The sequence below is a fragment of the Xyrauchen texanus genome, chromosome 50 (genome assembly GCF_025860055.1).
Source record: "Xyrauchen texanus isolate HMW12.3.18 chromosome 50, RBS_HiC_50CHRs, whole genome shotgun sequence".
Taxonomy (NCBI): domain Eukaryota; kingdom Metazoa; phylum Chordata; class Actinopteri; order Cypriniformes; family Catostomidae; genus Xyrauchen; species Xyrauchen texanus.
In genome coordinates this window covers 21,629,562-21,649,947 of record NC_068325.1, presented here as the reverse complement: position 1 = coordinate 21,649,947, position 20,386 = coordinate 21,629,562, and the positions used below count along the sequence as shown (strand labels likewise).

General features: G+C 40.5%; 1 protein-coding gene across 2 annotated transcripts in view; it reads left to right on the top strand.

Moving 5' to 3' along the window:
- Nucleotides 1-20,386, top strand: part of LOC127641418 (acid-sensing ion channel 1B) — a 190,490-nt gene that overhangs the window by 20,392 nt on the left and 149,712 nt on the right. The window contains exon 1 of one of the 2 annotated variants that reach the window (XM_052124428.1): nt 4,573-5,887. The exons of the other annotated variant lie outside the window; for it this stretch is intronic. Coding sequence (XP_051980388.1) covers nt 5,523-5,887 — 365 coding nt within the window. The 5' untranslated portion in view covers nt 4,573-5,522. Of the gene's footprint in view, nt 1-4,572; nt 5,888-20,386 lie in introns of those variants that run through there. 2 annotated transcript variants of the gene reach the window in all.

Here is a 20,386-nt window from a genome sequence, read left to right as displayed (position 1 = left end):
CTGAAGCACAGTCCAGCAGTACTGCAGGAGGAGGCCTTGTTAAAACTCTTCAATCTGGTTCTGCAGTCTGGCTACTTCCCTGACACCTGGAGTATGGGCTTAATACACCCATTATATAAGAGTAGAGACTAACCCCAATAACTACCGAGGCATTTGTGTGAGCAGCAATCTGGGGAAGACTTTCTGCTGTATCCTGAACGCCCAGATACAGGCCTTCCTCACCAAGCACAATGTCTTGAGTAAGAGTCAGACTGGATTCCTACCAAACCACCGACCACATTCACACGCTACACACGCTACACACGCTAGTCAACCAGCACGTGCATCAAAAAAGCAAAGGCAAACTTTATGCATGCTTTGTTGATTTAAAAAAAGCATTCGCTTCCATCTGGCATGACGGTCTATATTATACAATTCTACAATCCGGCATTGGGGGTAAAACGTACGACACTATCAAATCTATGTATTCAGACAACAGGTGCGCAGTTAAAATTGGCAATAAAAGAACTGAATTTTTTACTCGGCCCCCTGGCGGATGGCAGCGCTGCTCCCCTGGGTGGACGGCAGTGTCGAGGACTCCGCGACGGGCATCCCTCCTCCTTCCTGGGTTTCGGCACCAATGTAAAGCGGGTTATGGGAAAGGAGGCGGCGACAACCGGCTTGGCAATATAAATAATAGATTTAATGATAAACTGAACGGATAACACACAAACATAAACACACAGAGATGTCATTCTCTCTCTCTCTCCGGACTAAACAATGTTAAAAACCAAATCACTAAGAGATAATAAGAAATTAAAGACTGGAATATTCAGGAATTTACACCTTCATGGCTCGTAAAACTACCTGTTTTACTATGTCTTAGAAAGTACGAAAAACCAATTTTATTGGTGCCATGTGACCTAATGATGTTCCATATTTATTCAGCAAGTGTTCTGCAGTTATTTTGACTTTTATAACCACTTTTGTGTAGAAATGCAGTAAAAACTGTCTGTCTGATTAAATGAGTCAAATTGTGGTTGATATTACTTCCTGTCCAGTCATCACACTATATATATGATTATATATGAAGCAGTTGTGATCCAGAAATTCATGGATACTAGAGATGATCAATTTGACCGATTTTTTTAACTGATATTTCCACTTAATCGGTGATCTTTAATATCAGGTTTAACGATAAGATAAAGCCATTAAAAACCATTATCAGTTGATATCTAATGGACATTGCAGGATTGAACTTTTCCCCCTAAACTAAAGGACCCCAAATGGCTTCCACTCTCCTAGAGACAAGTATGTCCTCAGGTGTTCTTCCATGTGGCTCTTGTCTTTGCTCCGTCTCATTCCGAAACCTGCAGGACTTCATTATAGCTAATCGTCCATCTGTCCTCGCTCAAGGGCTGGCCAACATTTCCTCAACTCTTCTGACTTGGCTTCAGATCGCAGTGCCAGTGGACATGTTTGGTGGCATGTGGTTTGTCAGATCATGAGGTTACAGCACAGTCGGGTCAATAGCATTTTGCTTTCCTCGTAGCCGGAAATCCTCCCACATTATTGGGTTTGGCCAGATTTGAGTTGATTCATCTAAGGGCCAGTTCACTGGGATCTGGCAAGCCATGCTAAGGCCGCATCTGCTTTGAATTCTTGGTGCATAATAGAGCATTTACTCCCTGATGGCCTGACATTCTCAAGCATCTTATGAAAACACAGTGATTTCTGATGAAACCATGAGCAAAGGTTACTTTTGGACACTGGAAACGTCACATTGGAGACTCAATTTCAAGCAGACTGATCTTACTGTAAATTCGGCAACAGTAGGTCGAAAGTCCTTCAGCTGAAATTGGTCTGTGCTTACCAAAATCCGAATCACTGCCCCCAGTGGCCAAAGCTGAACGTGTTATTGAACGTAGAGGCACGCGTGAGCCCATAGAAGACACAAAGAGGTTGCGGGTCGCTTCTATTCTACCCAGAGACTCCCTCTTAGGGGAACACACTCTATAGACACCAGATTGGACCAACTAGCCCTTTACAGACACAGTTCTTTATCATTAACTTCGGGGAATAACCCTTCACTTGATTTCAGGCGTTTGGTTTCATATCCCACATCCTCATGATGGATCAATAATCATACAGATCATTTTCAGGCTCTTTTTTTGGTCCAAAAGTGAACCAGATCACAGACTTGGATACACTGGTCCATTTCTCTGCCTATAAACCCAACTGAGAAAGTTGGAAAGTTGATGATCAGCTGTGGGCGACATCAGGGTTTCTATTGATTCAGACTGTGACAGCGACACCCAGCGTTAGCCAATACCACCACAAATGGGGTTTAAAAATATATTCAGTGTAATTTCATGGGTGGATTCACTTTCACCCCTCGGCTGCGAGTTTCTCAAATAATACTGATCAGTCTTTCCGTACTAACTCATTTATCACTCTGGACCTCTCGGTCATCAAATCTGTTCATTCAGATATCCATAATAACTGTGCATCACTCTGACACCATGGTTTATGACGTTCGTGGTGATAGTAAATTTGATTGTCACTTAAATGGCAATTTTGTTGCAGCATCACGCAAAAAAAGAAACATTTATTCACACATACACAATGGATATCCAATGAATATAATAGCAACTGACTTCGCTTGCATGCAGTCGAAGGGAAAACAATATCTGGACACTCTTGCCTTATATACAGTATATATCATAGTTCATGTCAGCATGTTTAGGTCACCTGTTTCCTGTTCTGTCTGCCTAGCACACGCACAGATGGCTCGGTCCATTTAAAGCACACATCAGCACTGAGAATAAACAGCACAAACCTTTTCAATGATACCTCCTTCTCTACATCCAGCAGCCCATGACTCTCTCTCTCTCTTTCACGCTCTCTCTCTCTTTCACTCTCTCTCTATCTCTTTCACTCTCTCTATTTCTCATTCACTCTCTCTCTCGCTCTCTCACACTCTCTCACTCTCTCTCTTTCTCATTCACTCTCTCTCTCTCTCTCTCTCTCTCTCTCTTTCTCATTCACTCGCTCTCTCTCTCTCTCTTCACTCTCTCTCTTTCTCATTCACTCTCTCTCTCACTCTCTCACACTCTCTCACTCTCTCTCTTTCTCATTCACTCTCTCTCTCTCTCTCTCTCTCATTCACTCTCTCTCTCTCACTCACTCTCTCTTTCTCATTCACTCTCTCTCTCTCTCTCTCTTTCACTCTCTCTCTCATTCACTCTCTCACTCTCTCTCTCTCTCTCTTTCTCTCTCTCTCTTTCTCATTCACTCTCTCACTCTCTCTCTCTCTCTCTCTCTCTCTGCTTTCTCTCTCAATTTTAATTTGCATTTTTGGCATGACAAATAATTGTACATTTGTACTGCAAAAGTTTTTGTAGCTGAGCTGCAAACAAAGAAAAACAAACAAGACAAATATACAGTGATTGAAATATTAGGAAAATAAAATAATAATAAAATCTATTAATTATTTTTTTTGTTGAAATAATGGAAATAATATATATAAATAATTTTGAATTTAAAGAATAAAGTGTTTTAGAAATATAATAATACAAATAATTCATTCAAAAAGTAATATAATTCAAATGTAAAAATTATATAATATAAAGTTCCAAATTTAAAACATATTTTAAATTAAGAATATAATACAAATCTAAAAATATATATAATAAAAACGATATAATATAAATTTAAATATGATCACAATAAATATTTATGACATTAAAGAATAAAATGTTTAAGAAATAATGGTAAAAAAAATTATTTAATAAAATGAAATTGAAAATCAAATGTAAAGCTATATACAAAAACTGACATAATATAAAATAACGGAATATTCTGATTATAATATATATATTAAAAAATATGACATTTAAGAATAAAAATTTAATTAAAAAAATTGCAAAATAATTCAAATATAAAACATTACATGTAAAAATAATATTAATGAACATATAAAAATATATAATACAATTAAATAATGTAAAATAATAAAGTCTTATATTATAATATATAAAGTTATGACATAAAAAATAAAAAGGTAAAAACCCCACAAATAATTAAAATATAAAAACTATAAACATAAAAATATAAATAAAATATAGAAACATATCATATAAACTTAAATATAAAATAATAAAATATTCTTATTATAATAAATCATACTCACGACATTAAAGAATAAAATAATAATAATTAATTATATGTAAATAATACAATGAATAGATAATCACAACACAAATATAAAATGTATATAATAAAAACTACACAGTCTAAAATAGACATTCTTATAATAATAAGAAAATATTTTTTCTATCAGTTTTAATGTGATTTATTGGCATGCCATCGTGCAAAAGAACAAAAATATACAGAGTAATTCATCATTATAAAATGGAATAAAATATCATTAGAAATAAGGTAAAAAAAATACTATAAATACTATGCAAAATACTATTTAAAGAACACATAAATATACATCCCTCTCTCTCTCTCTCTCTCTCTCTCTCTCTCTCTCTCTTAAAATATGGTCGTGGCATAGTGATGCTCAGACAGACAGTGAAGCACTTCGTCGCAGTGTGTGTTCCTGAAATGCCTGTCCACATTTAAACCCGACTGGACGGATGTAGACTATAAAACTGACTGCCTGAGACTTTCACATGATTTGGATGCTCACGCCGTGCTGCGTTAATTAAAGAGGGGGGCATTTGACTGATGCCAACATCCAGAGAGCGTCTGTGCCCATGCCAGCGTGTGTGGTGAAGTTCGATTGCGGATTGCTTCTTAAATCGAGCTTGAACCCTGATCAGATCCGTTCGACACCGTGTCTGTGTTGATTCTTCTGTTGTGCTTGTACGGATGCATTTCTGTCGTCTGTGGCACATGCCAGGGATGCATGCCCACTAATGACACGAGTTAAGAGGAAGCGTTTATTATTAACGTGATTTTCGCCTGAAGGTTACAGACAATGAAGTGACGATACTTGCGATATTTCCGTGAACGTCCTAAAGACTTCGGTGGGATAATCGCCGATAATTGACGAGAACGGTTTTAAGGGTTCGTCATATCGTCGGTCCAAAAAGCACAAGAGTTCAATTCTTTGAACTCCACTTTGGAGCACTGAAACAAACAATGTCTCCAATTTGTTCTGGTAACCTCAAAATGTGCTTCTGATTTTATTCGAGCTAAAATAGGATTAATATGACAGAATCAACTTGACCTCTTCAAGTTATTCCAAGTCATTTTAAGGGTCAGATCAGGTAGAATTAGTTCTAAAGTCAAAACTGAACTGGGAACTTGCAGGGACGTGTTGTGGATGCTGGAAGACCATCGTGAAGATGTTATGTGTACTATTATAACTGCACCTGATGTTTGTTTTTGGAGGGATTTTTGGAACCCCTTCCTAGCGTTTACACAGCTGAGCATCTCAACGCACCTGACCAAGGGCGTGAAGTTCCTCAACTCCTCCTAAAGTCTCAGGATCTGATTAATTCAAACATTTTGGGAGGAAACCCTGAAGCGCCATGGATCTTAAGACTGAATCTGATGACAACCTAGACTGTGAGCAGCCCGCGCCCATTGAGGTTTTCGCCAGCAGGTCCACACTGCATGGCATCTCGCACATGTTCAGTTATGAACGCCAGTGCATCAAACGATGCATCTGGATCATATTTTTCCTGGGTTCGTTTTCGTTCCTGGTGCTTGTGTGTGTGGACCGTATCAGATTTTATTTTCAGTATCCTCATGTTACAAAACTGGACGAGGTTTCGGCACCAATGATGACGTTTCCGGCCGTTACATTCTGCAACCTGAACGCTTTCCGCTTTGGACGCGTCATGCGCAACGACCTGTACCACGCGGGCGAGCTGCTCGCGCTGTTAAACGGCAGGTATGTTCAACACTGTAAACACCTGAGAAATATGTAAACCACAGCACAAATGGAAAAAAATGGAAAGTGGACACCAAAGAGCGGAAATACCGTAATTAGGAAATATGGCAATTCGAGCTGTTTACTGAACACTGAAATTAGTTTCAATAATGCTCGTTATGCTAAAAGTGATATGTTGTTGATGATATTTCAGGACTACAATATATTGGAGAACATAGCATTAAAGGGCATAAAATACGCCTATGTGAAAGATGCTTTACCATTAACTGTTGAAAACGCCGCCATTATTTGTTGTTTTCATAAGCCGTCCATACGGTTAAGTGGAAGAACGGAGCTTTCATAAAATCCAATGTTAGAGTTTCCAATTTGAGTCAACAAAGACATGAATGGTTTTACTGATTTAACGCATGTAATTACAGTAGTTCGTTCTTGTTGTGAATGCAACAGAGTTGGCAGATTTAAACACACATATAGAAGTCTGGGTTATGTAGGTGTGCAATCACCACAGACCTCTATTTGATGTATATGTTTACATCTGGAAGACATTTTGTTTTTCTTCCCAATTTGTAACGGCCAATTCCCAATGCGCTCTGAGTCCTCGTGGTGGCGTAGTGACTCGCCTCAATCCGGATGGTGGAGGACGAATCTCAGTTGCCTCCGCGTGCGTCTGAGATCGTCAATCCGCGCATTTTATCACGTGGCTTGTTGAGCATGTTACCGCGGAGACGTAGCGTGTGTGGAGGTCCAAGCTATTCTCCGCGACTTCCACGCACAACTCGCCACACGCCCCACCGAGAGCGAGAACCACATTATAGCGACTACAAGGAGGTTACCCCATGTGACTCTACCCTCCCTAGCAACCGGTCCAATTTGGTTGCTTAGGAGACCCGGCTGGAGTCACTCAGCACGCCCTGGATTCAAACTCACGACTCCAGGTGTGATAGTCAGCGTTAATACTCGTTGAGATACCCAGACCCCTGGAAGACGTATTCTTAGCTCATCTGCAATATGTCCAGGGGCGTAACTACAGGGAGGGCAGGGTGGGCAGCCACCCTAGGGCCCGGGGTGAGAGGGGTCCCACAACAGTCAACCAAAAGGAAGCATAAAAATGACTACGCCGTGTGACGATAAATGACCCGCGCTCCCCATGGAGTGAGCCCGACAGGATCTTTGCACTGGTGACCGTAAGATCCAAGTTACGCCACTGTATACGTCTATAATAAGTATGTCAATTAGTTAGCCTCAGATGCCAATCAGACGTTCAGCAGAAGCCTCTGAGACATTTATGATTTAGCATCTTATCTTTTTAAGATGCTTAGCAGATGTTAATTAGATGGTGATGAAACGCTCTTAAACAGATATCTCGAAGACGCGCGCGTTGACGATGTTGGGATGTTGGCGTTGTAGCTTTTCCTTTTTTGAACAGTCGTATTTCTGAGGATTAAGGCATTGCTTTCAGACATACCAACCTGCCATTCAGTTGTTTTAGACTTTCATAATGGAGATTAAATGTCGTTTTGAATATTATTCATTTTGGGAAGTGGAAAGTTTTTGTGGTAAAAGATCTTTGACAGGTTAATAAATGTGTATCATTTAAGCCAGTGTGGTGGCTTCAAAGTCTGGCTTGTAAAATGCAATCTGAATCTGTGTTTTAACTTTGACCACAGTTGAAAACAGAAGCTCGAAACATTTTACCCCATTGAAAATTAGAGGCTCATCAGATGGTTGACTTGCCTGTCCATAAATGAGAAATGATTGCATCCCCTCAGGTGTTGAAAGTCCCAGCAAGGGCTGAAGTGACTCATTGATTCGATGTAACTGATAACACCATGTGTTGTGCTTGTGGTGAGAACGCAGCTATTAGAGCAGCAGAAGTTTGGATTCTCGTCTCAGGACTGTTGATTGTCACTCTGTGGTCAGATCGACTCCAGAACTCTTCGAATACATCAGTGTCTCTACTGGCAGTACGATCGGTCTCATCGCTTTCCTATAAGAACACATTTGAAAGGTTTGATTAATTGATGCTGGTTTTAGCTTCATTGAAAAATCACAAAAGTCTACCTTGGAGAAACAATTTTCTTTGTGATTTTCTTTCTTTCTCATGGGCTGTCCGAAGCTGTTAGTTCAGAGAACAACTTTTAAACATCTTTTCTCCTCTACGGGCATCGCTTAGGAAACATAATGACTATAGAACACAAAGCAACCAATATGAGGCCTATTACCATGGGAACCACAGAGATATTCTAGGCAAGGTTGGCTTAACTAACTCACTTGCCTAAAAACACAGTTAACTATTCTTCACCTAATCTGAATCTGTGGCTGCATCCCAATTTGCATACTGTTCATTTTATTTAGTACGTAAGATTAAGGCCAAGTCCACAATAAAATGCATTGATTTTGCCATTTTTAGGGCATGCATTCACATTAGAATGGCATTTTCCTCCATTGGAAATGCAGCGTTTTGAAAACGCTGTCCATTACCGCATACTTTGGAAAAAGACGAATTTAACAAAAAACTGAGATTTCAAACAAAAATGGATTAGTGTTGATGTGGCCTTAAATGAGTCCTTCCCAATTCCTTGTATGTCGCATAGACACAGATGAGCCAAAACATTATGACCACTCACAGGGGAAGCGAATAACATTGATCATCTCCTAACAAGGTCACATGTCAAGGTCTGGGTGGATTAGATGGTAGGCGAATAATCAGTTCTCACACAGTTCTGTGCGACTTTGACAAAGGCCAGACGACTGGGTCAGAGCATCTCTGAAACGGCAAGACTTGTGGGGTGCTCCTGGTCAGCAGAGGTGAGTAGCTACCGACAGTGGCCCGAGAAGGAACAAACAACAAACTGGCGCCCAAGGCTCATCGATTTGCAAGGGCAACAAAGGCTATCCCGTCTGGTCTGAACCGACAGAAAGTCTACTGTGGCACAAGACACGGAACATTTTAATGACGGTTACTGGAGGAATGTGTCACAACACATAGTGTATCGCACCCTGCTGCGTATGGGGTTGAGTAGCCGCAGACCAGTCAGAGTGCCCATGATGACCCCTGTCCACCGTTGAAAGTGCCTACAATGGGCCTCTTTCTGCAGGATAATGCGCACTGCCACACTGCACACATTGTTCGGGAATGGTTTGAGGAACATGATGAAGAGTTCAAGGTGTTGCTCTTGCCTTCAAATTCCCCAGATCTCAATCCGATTGAGTGTCTGTGTTGGACCAACACGTCTGATCAACGGTGGCTCCACCGCGCACCTTACAGGGCTTGAAGGATCAGCTGCTAATGTCTTGGTGCCAGATACCACAGGACACCTTCATGGGTCTTGTAGAGTCCATGCCTCGGCGGGTCGGCTCTGTTTTGACGGGAGGACCATCAGCATATTGCCGGTGGTCATAATGTTTTGGCTCATATGTGTAGTATGAAAAACATATCTAGAGAAGATAAATTTGTCTTTGTACTCATACAACAGATTAAAGTAACTTGTTCCCTCTCTGAAACGACTTTCCTGTTTGGCTGACATCATCAAGCCCTCTTATTTTTTAAACGCTTGTCATGCCGAGACCACTTTTCATGATCCATCCAAATTCCCGCTAATATTTAGATAACTGAATATCCTTTTTCGCAATATGTCACATTACTGAAGTTAAATTGGTTTACTAAAACCATTTTATGCTGATTTAAGTTGTAACAACGTCCCTTTGCAAGGCCAGTCAGTCCACTCGGCAGCCATCTTTGGAACGCTCCCAAGCAACAATTAGGAAACAAGCAAGTTCTGGTGTTGATTGAAAAGCTATGTCTGTATCTAAAAGGTTATTGGCTCTTTAACCTTTAAGGCAGGACTTCCATTTCTACATCCGCCATATTGGGTGTTCATATTTCTCCCATTCATTTTAATACAAGCGCTCTGTCTCAGGCTTTAAGTGTAATGAATTTTAAGGTCACGAATTCAGCTAAATGCTGACGCATCTAAACGCAAACATTGGTGATAGTATCAGTATGTTAGTTGGGATGCAGCTTTTGAGTTGTGTTTTTGCAGTGCAACATCTTCATTATCTTTTATAGTCTGGCTTACTGTAACCAGTACTCATACTGTTTTATTGAAGATCTTTCCACTGTTCTTAAAGTGTGCTCGAGCACAATACTCTGACATCTCAGGCCAACCGTTATCACAGCGTAATGAGAAGAACTTTCTTCTCCAATCTCAGAGGAATTCATTAGCAGATGTCACTCATTACAGTTCTGTTGAGTCTGTTAAAGACATTCAGTTTCACATTCACAAGCACAGCAGATGTTGAGCTCTTTAATGCAATATATCCATAGACACCACACTCTACAGTCAGTTCTTTGGAGGATCATACGCAAATCACAGTGTGTAGATTTAATATAGTAATGTTAATGACACATGGTACATTCAGTATGTTTTATACAGGACTGTATATATTGAACATTTTATATGAACAATTTTATCTTCTCCTTTTAGACTCATTATTTGATTTGATTCCTCGAAGTTCCATTTTTATAAAAAAATTGAATAAAAATGCTAAACTTGATTACGTTTGCCAAAACATTGCCATGTGGTTGCTAAGGTGTTTAGAGCGGGTTTGAACACGTTGCTAGGGTGTCCTGAGTGGTTGCTAGCTGGTTTCTTACTTTAATGTTAGTTTTAGGGAACATTTACTTTCATTGTATGGAAAAAAGACGCAATGATGGTGAACATCTTGAGTAAATGATGACAATAATTTCTTGTTGACTCTTTGCCAAACTGAGTTGTAAGCAAAATCCCTCTAAGAAGAAAGTAAATCACTTTGCAACTGTGGGTCAGTGTGGCAGAAGATATTTGTGACACCCATACATCACCAACATGATCACGCATGAAGTCGGCATGATGTTTCCAATAGTTTCGGTTCCCTAAGACCGGCGGCTGTATGCATGTAGGCATGATTGCTGTGGTTTCAATGTATTTATCTTTCCACCTGGTGTGATTGCCGGCACATTGCATCAGCTGATTGGGAGACTAGGGTTCAAAGCCACACAATAACCACATTTGAATAATCATGCCACAAGCATGATTCAGAGATTTCACTTTCCCCTATAACGTTACTTTTTTACTCCACTAACGGTTAAGGTTTGGGGATATAATCTATAAGTATATTCTTTTCTCTTCATTGTATAAAGTCCTGTAAAGCTGAAAACATCAACTAGCTTTTGGCGACCTCTCCTGGACATAAATGGAGCTCACATGCACCCATGTGTCCTACAACACTTACCGCTTTGGCCACTGGGGGCAGTGTTTTGAAATTTCGGTCAACGTATACCGATTTTGACGAAAGTAAAGCCAGTCTTCTCTTTCCGATTTCACTGTGAGAGCAGGCTTAAACACACACACATACACATCCACATAATTCAACTTCAAGTTTGAAAAAAACAAAAGTCAATTCCCTGTGCTGCACTGGCTGGATATTTTCGGTCGATCGATCCAGTGTTGTGTTTTGCCTGAGGCGCTGTAATAGAGAACCGCTGTGCAACATATTAGAATGTCACTAGAACAATCTCAATTTTCCAGTACGAGAATCGCAAGCGTGACCCCCACCCATCCTTCACTGTATTCTCCAGTTACACACAGCTGAGAGAGATTCATCGAGTCATGCACTACCCAGTGACATTCGCATAAGGATGTGTCTGCTTTCTGAAACACACAGCAGAATGTCTTATTATTTTTAAGACTCAAAACAGGTGTTCTTTCCAAACCATATAGTGAGTTGTTTTTCTTATCAATACCAGTTAAATATGTAGCCTGAAAGACTTTTCCTTAGACAAAACTTTCTACAGAGCCTCTTAGAAGACAGAGAGGGAATTTATTTTCTCATACAGTTTTGCGTTCACCCACAAGTTTTGTGGTCCTTTGTAAATAGCTTTCCATTTTCATACAATAACTTTTGTAACCGCTGTGCAACATATTAGAATGTCACTAGAACAATCTCAATTTTCCAGAACGAGAAAATTTTCCAGCACGTTTTTTGTTGCATTTTGCGTTCCCTTGAGAAAGAAGTTTTGCGATAAGTGTTGCATTCCCTTGCAGTAGTTTTGTGTTCTCTCACTAAATGTTTTGTGTTTTCACGCAATAATTTGTTTCCCCTCAAAACAAGTTTTGCATTCTCTCGCAATAGCTTTGCGTTCTCTTCACAGAGCAAAATATTTCGGGTTCCCTGGAGGAATACATTTTATGTTTCCTCAAGCAATACATTTTGAATTCCCTGGAGCAAAATGTTTTGCGTTCAGTCTAGGAATTCGTTTTGCGTTCCCTGGAGCAATTTGTTTTGCGTTCCCTGGAGCAATTTGTTTTGCGTTCCTTGGAGTAATTCATTTTGCATTCCTTGGAGCAATTCGTATTGCATTCCCTGGAGCAGTAAATTTTTCGTTCTCTCTAGCAATTTGTATTGCGTTCCCTGGAGCAGTACATTTTGCGTTCTCTCTAGCAATTAGTTTTGCGTTCCCTGGAGCAATTATTTTTGCGTTCCCTGGAGCAATTCGTATTGCGTTCCCTGGAGCAGTACATTTTGCGTTCTCTCTAGCAATTAGTTTTGCGTTCCCTGGAGCAATTCTTTTTGCGTTCCCCTGGAGCAATTCGTATTCCTTTCCCTGGAGCGATACTTTTTGCATTCTCTCTAGCAATTCATTTTGTGTTCCCTGGAGCAGAATGTTTTACATTCTCTGGAGCGATACATTTTCCGTTCCCTGGAGCAATATGTTATCTGCAATCCCCCGAGCAACACGTTTAAGATCCCTCAAGCAATACATTTGCAATACCTCGAGCATGTGGAGTGACCGGCGCTTACGATGTTTTGTAAAGAGATGTTCCCTTGAAAGAAGTTTATCATTTTCTTGCAATAATTTAGCATTCCCTCACAAGAGATTTTGCATTTCAAAGAATACGTTTTTTATTCCCTTTATTCTCTCGCAATAGATTTATCGATCTCTTAAAAACAGTTATGCATTTCCTCCCAATAAGTTCCTAACAGCATTTTTGTGTTTCCTAACAAGTTTTGCATTCCCTCACAATAAGGGGAATCAACCTACAAAAGGTGTCCATATATCTGACTATACAAATAAATCTAGGATAGAAAAAAGTATAGCAAAAAAATACATATTACTGTTTACATTTTATAAACATGATATTATACCTAATAGGTTGAATAAACCATAACAATTCAAACATCCTTTCCATTTATGTTGTTTGTAAAGCACAGACAGTCTGAAGCTATGTTCTTGTTGCTATGCAGTAGAAGTGATTCTTGTGGTTTGCGCTCTAAGGGGGCAGTAGAGACGAAGTGTTGCGACCAGGAGCCGGGGGATCATCAGAGGGATTTGAGTGGTTGACAAACTTGTGTCTCATAAGCCATGTGATAAAAAAAGGATTTATCCCCGTGTAATTAGTGCTGTTTGTGAAACAGCACTGTTGCTGTGTTGATATACCGGCTCCACTGTGCCCACCAGCCCTCTGTCAGTTCAATGCTTTGCACCAGAGAAATGCCCGTCTGATGCTTTGTGCCACTTCACAGGCAAAAGCGCTACAGCTCAAAGAGTTTTACAGAGTACAGAACGCGATGAAAGTAAGACAGAAGCACACGCGCGGAGCTAAAAGCTTTGTGGCGGTATGGGGTGGTTTCAGACTTGGTTAGGTTGCATGAAAGCTAAACCATGTTCTTTAAGATGCTCAGACTTTTATGTAAATGAAGGTCCTTCTTATGTATATTTGTTGCAAATTTAAATGTTCATTATTCTCTGTCACGCCGTTCCAAACACGTATGAAGATTTTTCATTTTTGTAATTGGTTTTAAGAGCACAGGGCGAGATAAAGACGACTTTTGTGCTACTTTTATGGGGTATTTTAGTACTTTTGTTGACTTGCTGTCTAAATCACCATTCACTTACATTGCATGGAAAGAGCAGCTCAGACATTCTGCCTAACATGTCATTTTTGGGTGTTAGGTCACATGAAAACAAAAGTACCTCTTTAAGTCGTTCTGGATAGCAGTGTCTGCAAAATGTCTTTTATGTAAATGTAGGGTTTAATTATGTACATTTGTTTGTTCAAATTGCACTTCAATGCACAGTGTTTACATGCGCTGGATGTGTTTACAACTTTCAAGTGCAGCCAAGCTGCATAATGGGAAAAAAATCACTCCTTTGGTTTATGTAAAGCAGTTTGCATCCAGAATACCAACAATTCGCCTGACTCCATCGCTCACTTTAAATCTCTTGATAACTTTTGGAAGACATTCTAGACTTTCCAAACACCTCATTCTCTAAGTGCAGGCCAAAGTTAATGCGCAATAATGGTACATTTGTTGCGGTATGACGTTTAATCGAGCTTACATGCGCATCTGTGCTCCTGTAATCGCAAAATCCTGTTTGAAAGATGAAACTAGTATTTATTGGGTACGGTCACACCGTTGAGAGAGATGAGGAAGCTGATGGTCTGTCATTTGTTATACAGTCTACGGAAAATAAAAGTGCTTATGGCCCATAATCCAATTGCGCCTCTCCCAACCCCACTTATGGAGCTTCAAGCTGATTACTTTAGGGAGTTCTGGCAGGGCAATATTAAAAGTTTACACACACACACACACACACGCAGATTTCTAAGCCCGCAGACCTGCTGGCGAGGGAAGGGATAACTTACAGTCCTAATTCATTTGGTTGAGTCCTAAAGACTTACTGTGCTGCATCTGTTTCCCGAGAGCATCAACAACCGTGACTTAAAATGATCAGGGAAAAGTGAAGAAGCTTGCAGAACCACATGACCATTGATGGACTCATAACTCTTCTTACATGGCATTTGCCAACCTGATCTCAAAGCAAGTCGTAATAGTAGCACGAGATGATAAAATTGGGACTTTTTGGGACCGGGGCGGCTGTGGCTCGGGTGGTAGAGCGGGTCGGCCACTAATGGCAGGGTTGGTTCGAATCCTGGCCCACATGACTCAACATGCTGAAGTGTCCTTGGGCAAGACACTGAACCCCAAGTTGCTCCCAATGGCAGGCTAGCACCTTGCATAGCAGCTCTGCCGCCATTGGTGTATGAATGTGTGTGTGAATGGTCGAATGGGACGCAGTGTAAAGCGCTTTGAATACCGTTAAGGCTTAAAAAGGCGCTATATAAGTGCAGACCATTTACCATTTACTTTTGCTCCCATAGAGTAAATACAATTAACCGTTTGAACCGTTAAACTTATAGAAGTTTAACCCCTGAATTGGCAGTCGCACTAGGCACAGTAACGCAACGTACCAGAATATGTCGTCACATGGGAGTTCATCTGGTGTAAAAAATCTAATACAGAATACAAATTCAATTCAGAACTGTATTGCGTCGATTTGAAATCGGTTTGTCGATTGGTTGGTCTCTATGAGAATAAAAGTTGTACTTTTTCGTATTAGCCAAAATCGAACGATATCTTTTGAGTTTGTCATCTCGTGCAAACTATTACGAGTTGTCTTGACACTATGTCGATGTTTGTTCATTTGAGTGTGTTTGAGATGTCCGTCTGTGAAAATGACAACATGAGCATTTTCCCGGTGGGCCGAAGCACTTTTGGGATGATCATGGGCGGACTGGCCATCGGGAGAACGGGGCCAAATGGGCCACGATAAGCTGAAATGAGCAGAACGGGCCACAGATTGGCGGTGCGATATGCAGAAATGGACAGCGACACCCCCCAACAACCCTAATATATATATATATAATTTTTTACAATTTCTGTGAATGTAAGACTTAATATCTTATGGCATTTTGTCTCTCTAATAAATGTAACTTATTTGAATGATTTTAAGGAAAACGGTGTTTTGAAGGGCAGGTTAAATCTACTTTCTTAGTTGCTCGTATCCCAGATGTGACCCTCCTTTCTAAATAACCGTGTTCTCACTCTAAAAGAGAGAAATAATACTTCACGTCATGCACACAGGTAGACCTCGGCCTCTAGCGTCGATTTACGAAAAGTGAGCGAACTGCTCCCAGCAGGCATTTAATAAGAGAGTTGTAACAGGCTGCCAGTGGAAATTCAATATTCTCTAAAGGTGAATAAATCATGAACCGCAGGTCTGTGCCAGATCTGGATGTGGGATTGCTTAAGCCTGGAAATGATCATCTTTCTCCTGAAGTTGATGTTGAATTGGTGCAGAGGTTTCTGGGCCTGTAGTTTAAAATCGAGTTCACCTTCAGCTGAGATCATCCTCACAGAACTGCCGCCTTCTTTATAGCTATTATTAGCAAAGCGAGATATATAAGGTGATGGTGTTAGGATCGGCGTAAGCGCCGGTCACTCCTACACTCTGGAGGAAAAACAAAAAAGAAATCTGCAGGAATAAAAATGATATTAACCTGAACTGAACCGAGCAAGTCTTTATTACCCTGATATCCTCCGGGTTACATGAGGTGCTTGTGTGGAAAATGTAAGGCTTTTTTTTGCAAGTTTGCCACTTCTTTGGGAAGTTGAGAGTGTGTAAGATTTGGCAGATTACCGTTTGGCCTGGTTGTTGGAGCTTGCATTGACTTTTGCTGGTTTTCTATCACTCCAGAAGCTATTTTAGCTTAGCGCTTTGTTCAAATAACGCTGATCAACAATTGCGTTGTAAACACGTTGAGTTGTTAACGTACTGGCTGTTTGAGAAAGTATATGTGAATTTAAAACTAACAATACTAGTAAAATATACCTTAGCATTGATTTTGAATGTCGTAAGTAATCCGTATAAATCAGCTTTTGTATTTTTAATTAATGATACATTTTTGAAATGCTTGCTTGTTAAAGGGGAGTTACTATGCTAAATTGACTTTAACATAAATGTGAGTCGGCCGTGTGTGTACACAACCATGCTACAATGTTAAAAGTCTTTCTTATATTTCTGTTCATCAAAAGCTGTCAAAATGAACGCTTTTCCTTTCTGCTCTAAAGTGACGTCATGTTAGATTAGGCCACGCCCACGACTGGTGACAGACTCCGCCCTATTATCATAGCTCCTCCCCTGAGTGATCTACACACAGTCCTGGAGCAGATACAGCGAAGGACAGCGATCGGATTTGTTGTTGCTGTAGTAACCGAAGCACGAGCTATAAAGGCACAGCCCTCTTCCGGAAAGGGGGCGGGGAGCAGCAGCTCATTTGCATTTAAAGAGAGTAGATGATCTCACTCACGAAATCAGTGTGATTTTGATTCCACCCAAAAAAGAGGCATTTATAACAGATAATAAATTATCCGTGGGGTATTATGAGCTGAAACTTCAGACACATTCTGGAGACACCTGAGACCTATATTACATCTTGTAAAAAGGGGCATAATAGGTCTCCTTTAAATGCTGTTTTGGTCATTTCCAACCTAGTTTAATGACAAGTCGTGATAATCCAACGAGATGGCGAAATTTTTGGAAACCGTACCAGTTGGCTCATCCAAAAACGTGCATCTTTTACTCCCATAGAGAAAAAGAAACAAACCAACGAACGATGTTATTACGATTTATTCCTTCATCTCACCCCTAAAGCTAATCGTGTTTGTGAGAGGAAAATAACATTGGTGTACCACGAAAGAAAGAAAACATCGTGTTTGGAACGAGAAGAGGGAAGCGTATTACAGATGTATTTATATCGATTTAAAACCAATTCCAGCCAAGTTGTACGATATTTTACGATTTCGCCATCTCATTTGAATTATTACGAGTTGTCATGAGACTATGTTGCTAATTTCAGCTGTAACTTGCGCCATGTCGGAGTCAACTTCATCAAGCCCTCTTATTATTCAACCAGCTGTCATATAGAGACACTTTCCACCATCCAATCAATTCCCCATGGAAAAGTCCCATCCTATTTATTTTTTCCCATGATTGCCACAAGAGAGAGAGAGAGAGAGAGAGAAAAACAAGCCACTTATGAAATTCCAGCTAATGAGATCTTCAAGCTTGGAGAATTCTTCAAGCTAATTGACGTTATTTTTCTGACTTGTGATGATGAACGACAGGGCGCCACAACTCGATAGGAGGTTCCCCTTGTCAAAGAGCATCTGTGATGTGTCAGTGTTGCCTAAAGGGGTCAAGGTTTGGGTGGTTAACTTGGTCAAGTTAGCTCCGGCTGATTTGAAATGTTATCTTTTATAATAAGATGTTAATAAGTGGTCTAGTCTGTAGTGTGTTTAAGTCAGGCGGCTAAGAGCTCGGCTCTAGAATATTTGTGTTTGAGATTAACATCTGGCATATCGTCATTGAAGATGTGTTGCGTTATAACGGCCTCAGATTAAATGGTAAATGGTCTGCACTTATATAGCACCTTTTATAACCTTAGCGGTTACCAAAGCTCTTTACACTGTGACTCATTCACCCAATCACACACACTCATACGCCAATGACAGCAGAGCTGCTTGCAAGGTGCTAGGCTGCCATTGGGAGCAACTTGGGGTTCAGTGTCTTGCCCAAGGACACTTCGGCATGTGGAGTCGTGTGGGCCGGGAATCGAACCACCAACTCTGCGATTAGTGGCCGACCCGCTCTACCACCCAAGCCACAACCACCCCAACAGATTAGTTTAGGATTGCAGAATATTCAATTAGGCCATGTTATTAAGCCATTCATACACACCCAGAGGAAGTTCAAAGGGTTTTATTTACTCCCAAGAGTTGCGATTATATAGAAATTGACACAAATGAGGCAATTGTTGACATACAGTGACAGTATAGAGCTATAAAATGAACGTGGACTGCATGGCTCGGATCATTTGATTGATTCATATTGAGATCTTTGACTTTCGATTGCAGACGTCTGTACTTTGGCAACTCTGAGCACAGTTTGAGGAATTGTTCAGATCTCTACCAAAACTCTGGAAATTATTAGTCATTGAAACTCTACACTAAGATAACAAAGTGTTTCTCAAGAGCAGGCAGACACAAGACCTTTTAAAACCTGTAAAATCATCCATCGTAAGGAGCAGGTTTCGTCCATGTCCTTCTATTGCTCTTTTTCCTTCCTCAAATCTCTTGGCACAGATGTGAGCTGTCAGACAGACAGGTTTCCTCTCTCTCCTGAGATGAATGGAGGTGGTGAGACAGGAGGACAGATGGGCTCAAGAGAAGACCGTGTGTTACACAGAAATGACAGCGTGCTTTGTGTCCATCTCACTCTTTCACTATGATCCTCTCAATCTGTGCTGCTGTCACTTCAGGGATGTTCTGTGTTCACATTGACCACAAGAGCAGTGGAGTTCATAGGTCAGAGATGGTTAAATACACATTTGCACAAGTGTGCAGTGAGTGTTTGGAGGATCCCTGTTGTAGAGTAAAGGAGTTGTAAGTGATGCTTGATGTTCTGGAACTTCTGCCAGACTTTGATCATGTCCACATGAATCCGTTTTCATTCGAATACTTTCCTAAAGTCATCGTTTTCCAAAGTACGGGATATGGGATTGGAGAGCGTTTTCGAAATGCTTCATTTTTGATGTTGGAAATGGCATTCTAGTGAGGATAAGAGGCATAAACCTAGTGAAACCATTGCTAGTGTGGACGAGGCCTTGGGAAGCACTCTTAGGCCACGCCCACTGATTTTAATACATTTAAGCCTCTCATCCAAAATGGAATGGCATTTTCCAACAAACCAAACGAAGAATTCCTCCATATGAGCAATTAATTCCTCCATATGAGGACGAGAATGTAGCTGTGATGCTGTGGTTATGCCATTACGGAAATATGACATGACAAGCTCTCTTATTTGGCGGTTCATTTGCGGTTCATTTGCTGTTAATTTGCGGTTAATTGGCGGTTCATTGGCGGTTCATTGGTGGTGATTTGGTGGTGAATTGGTGGTTCATTGGTGGTTCATTGGTGGTGAATTGGTGGTTAATTGGTGGTGAATTGGTGGTGAATTGGTGGTTCATTGGTGGTGAATTGGTGGTTAATTTGTGGTTAATTGCAAGGTGAATTGGTGGTTAATTGGTGGTGAATTGGTGGTGAATTGTGGTGATTTGGTGGTTAATTGGTGGTTAATTGTTGGTTAATTGGTGGTGAATTTGTGGTTAATTGGTAGTGAATTGGTGGTTAATTGGTGGTGAATTGGTGATTAATTGGTGGTGATTTGGTGGTGAATTGTGGTGATTTGGTGGTTAATTGTTGGTTAATTGGTGGTGAATTGGTGGTGAATTGGTGGTTAATTGGTAGTGAATTGGTGGTTAATTGGTGGTGAATTTGTGGTTAATTGGTAGTGAATTGGTGGTTAATTGGTGGTGAATTGGTGATTAATTGGTGGTGATTTGGTGGTGAATTGTGGTGAATTGTGGTGATTTGGTGGTTAATTGGTGGTGAATTGGTGGTTAATTGGTGTTTAATTGGTGGTGAATTGGTGGTGATTTGGTGGTTAATTGGTGGTGAATTAGTGGTTAATTGGTTGTTAATTGGTGCTTTGGTGGTTATTTGGTGGTTAATTGGTGATTTGGTGGTTAATTGGTGGTTAATTGGTGATTTGGT